The sequence below is a fragment of the Rutidosis leptorrhynchoides genome, chromosome 10 (assembly GCF_046630445.1).
Source record: "Rutidosis leptorrhynchoides isolate AG116_Rl617_1_P2 chromosome 10, CSIRO_AGI_Rlap_v1, whole genome shotgun sequence".
Lineage (NCBI taxonomy): Eukaryota > Viridiplantae > Streptophyta > Magnoliopsida > Asterales > Asteraceae > Rutidosis > Rutidosis leptorrhynchoides.
In genome coordinates, this window is record NC_092342.1 from 22891492 (window position 1) to 22893239 (window position 1748).

Below are 1748 nucleotides of genomic sequence, written 5' to 3' on the forward strand. Positions count from 1 at the left end.
TTTTGGCTAATGCCAAAATCTGTGAACTCAGAAGCTGGTTTTATATTATAGAAATCACCCAAATCAACCCGCCCATTCTGGTATCCAGATAGACCCACCCATCTCTACATCAAGCTATTAGGTTTTAGAGAGAATACCATTCATGGTTTCATAAGGTTTTTATTAACACTTATTAAATGTACACATGAATCTTTCTTCTACAAATGTATCTAAATCAACTAATATGAAAAACCACTGGCACCTGGATGGGCAGCATTTTGACTTTTTTCAATCCTTTATTCTGTTTTGGATAAAAAAAAATATAACATACACAACAAGAAAGAAACATGAAGAAATCCACTACTATATAATGAAAACTGTTACTATACACACGAAACAATTTACTATTATTTTTTCCATATCTGTAAAACTCTGAAGAGCAATAACAATCCAAACAATGTTGCAACTCTTACCAATAATAACTTTATTCTCCAGTTCATGAATCAAGCAAAAGTAGTGTTTCAATGTAAGAGTTCGCTAAGGAATTAGTATAATCACATGCAATCCCAATATCACTGATTTCTCCTGACTTGGGTTCATAAACAACTAGCCCTTCGGTTTCAATAATAGGTTCACCGGTTTTCCTAAAGTCATGTACTATATGTATTCGTAATGATTCAATTGGTGACTTAATAACGAATAACTTTGTAAACGAGTTTGGAACCCCATGCTCCATCCTCCATACAGAAATTTCTTTACCATATCCACCTTTGGGTTGAAGCACAACAAGAGATGTCCCTAACTTAGATAAACTCAAGTAGCCGGTACAACCGTATGCTCCATCCACATATTCTTCTTTTAAACCGTCACAGAGATCTAATTCTGTAAATTCTTCAGTTGTCATATCAAATGAGAGTATTAAGTTCGTCTTTCGTTTGGTTTCACCAGTAACAGTCCTGTCAAAGGCATACCAATAAATACACTTATCCACACATACATGATTCCGTTCCAATTCAATGGATTTACGGGGCACATTCATACATAAACTCTTCCTCCAAGACCCCGAACTTAAACTGAAAATCTCAACTTGTGGGGTGTGATTATGAATATCTATACAACCAAAATGCAAAATTGAATTAAAACTAATTTTGACAAGTTTAGGGACACTAGTACGAGGACAGACCCCAAAACCAAAAACGCTCTGGAACTTCATATATTTTTCGACACGAGGGACAACGACATGAACTGATTTTTGAATTGTAGGATTCCATAGAACAAATGTCCGCTCTTCATCAAATAAATACCAGTAAGTAGGTGTTGGAGTATGATACAAATTCAAAGCGAGCGGAAGCATTTTTAAAACTTTACAAAATCATACTCTTCCACGGATCATTGTACAAAACTTTAGTAAACAAAACAAATTAACGAAACTGAACAAGAGAAGATTAGAATACAACCTTTGTAGCCCTTTTGAAGATCGAATTTGAAAACCCAAAGAAGAGTTCCTCTAAACGGTAGACACCCAAAGTTCCAACCTTGCTTCGATCTATACCTTCTACTTAACCGATCTTTTCTTTTCCTTATTTCCACCAAAACCCGAACCCAATTATAGATCTCAAGTATTTTGATTACTTGAAAATGAGAAAGAGAAATAGCATTTTGTATGTGTGTTTTTGTATCTCAAGTTACATATCTATTTTCAATACAAAGACTTGGTATTATATAGAATAAAATTGATACATATAATACAAATATAAAGATTTGCAAAG

The 1748-nt window shown here is 34.0% G+C and overlaps 1 protein-coding gene across 1 annotated transcript; it reads right to left on the reverse strand.

Annotated features, from left to right (window-relative positions):
- Positions 1 to 475: 475 nt before the first annotated feature.
- LOC139870102 (uncharacterized) lies at positions 476 to 1192 on the reverse strand. The gene has a single exon (XM_071857953.1). It carries the CDS (start codon positions 1190 to 1192, stop codon positions 476 to 478), a length of 717 nt encoding a protein of 238 aa, XP_071714054.1.
- Positions 1193 to 1748: the final 556 nt, after the last annotated feature.

Bases quoted from the DNA above. Each gene is read 5' to 3' on its own strand.
- LOC139870102 (XM_071857953.1), bottom strand. From the start codon at position 1,192: ATGAAGTTCCAGAGCGTTTTTGGTTTTGGGGTCTGTCCTCGTACTAGT.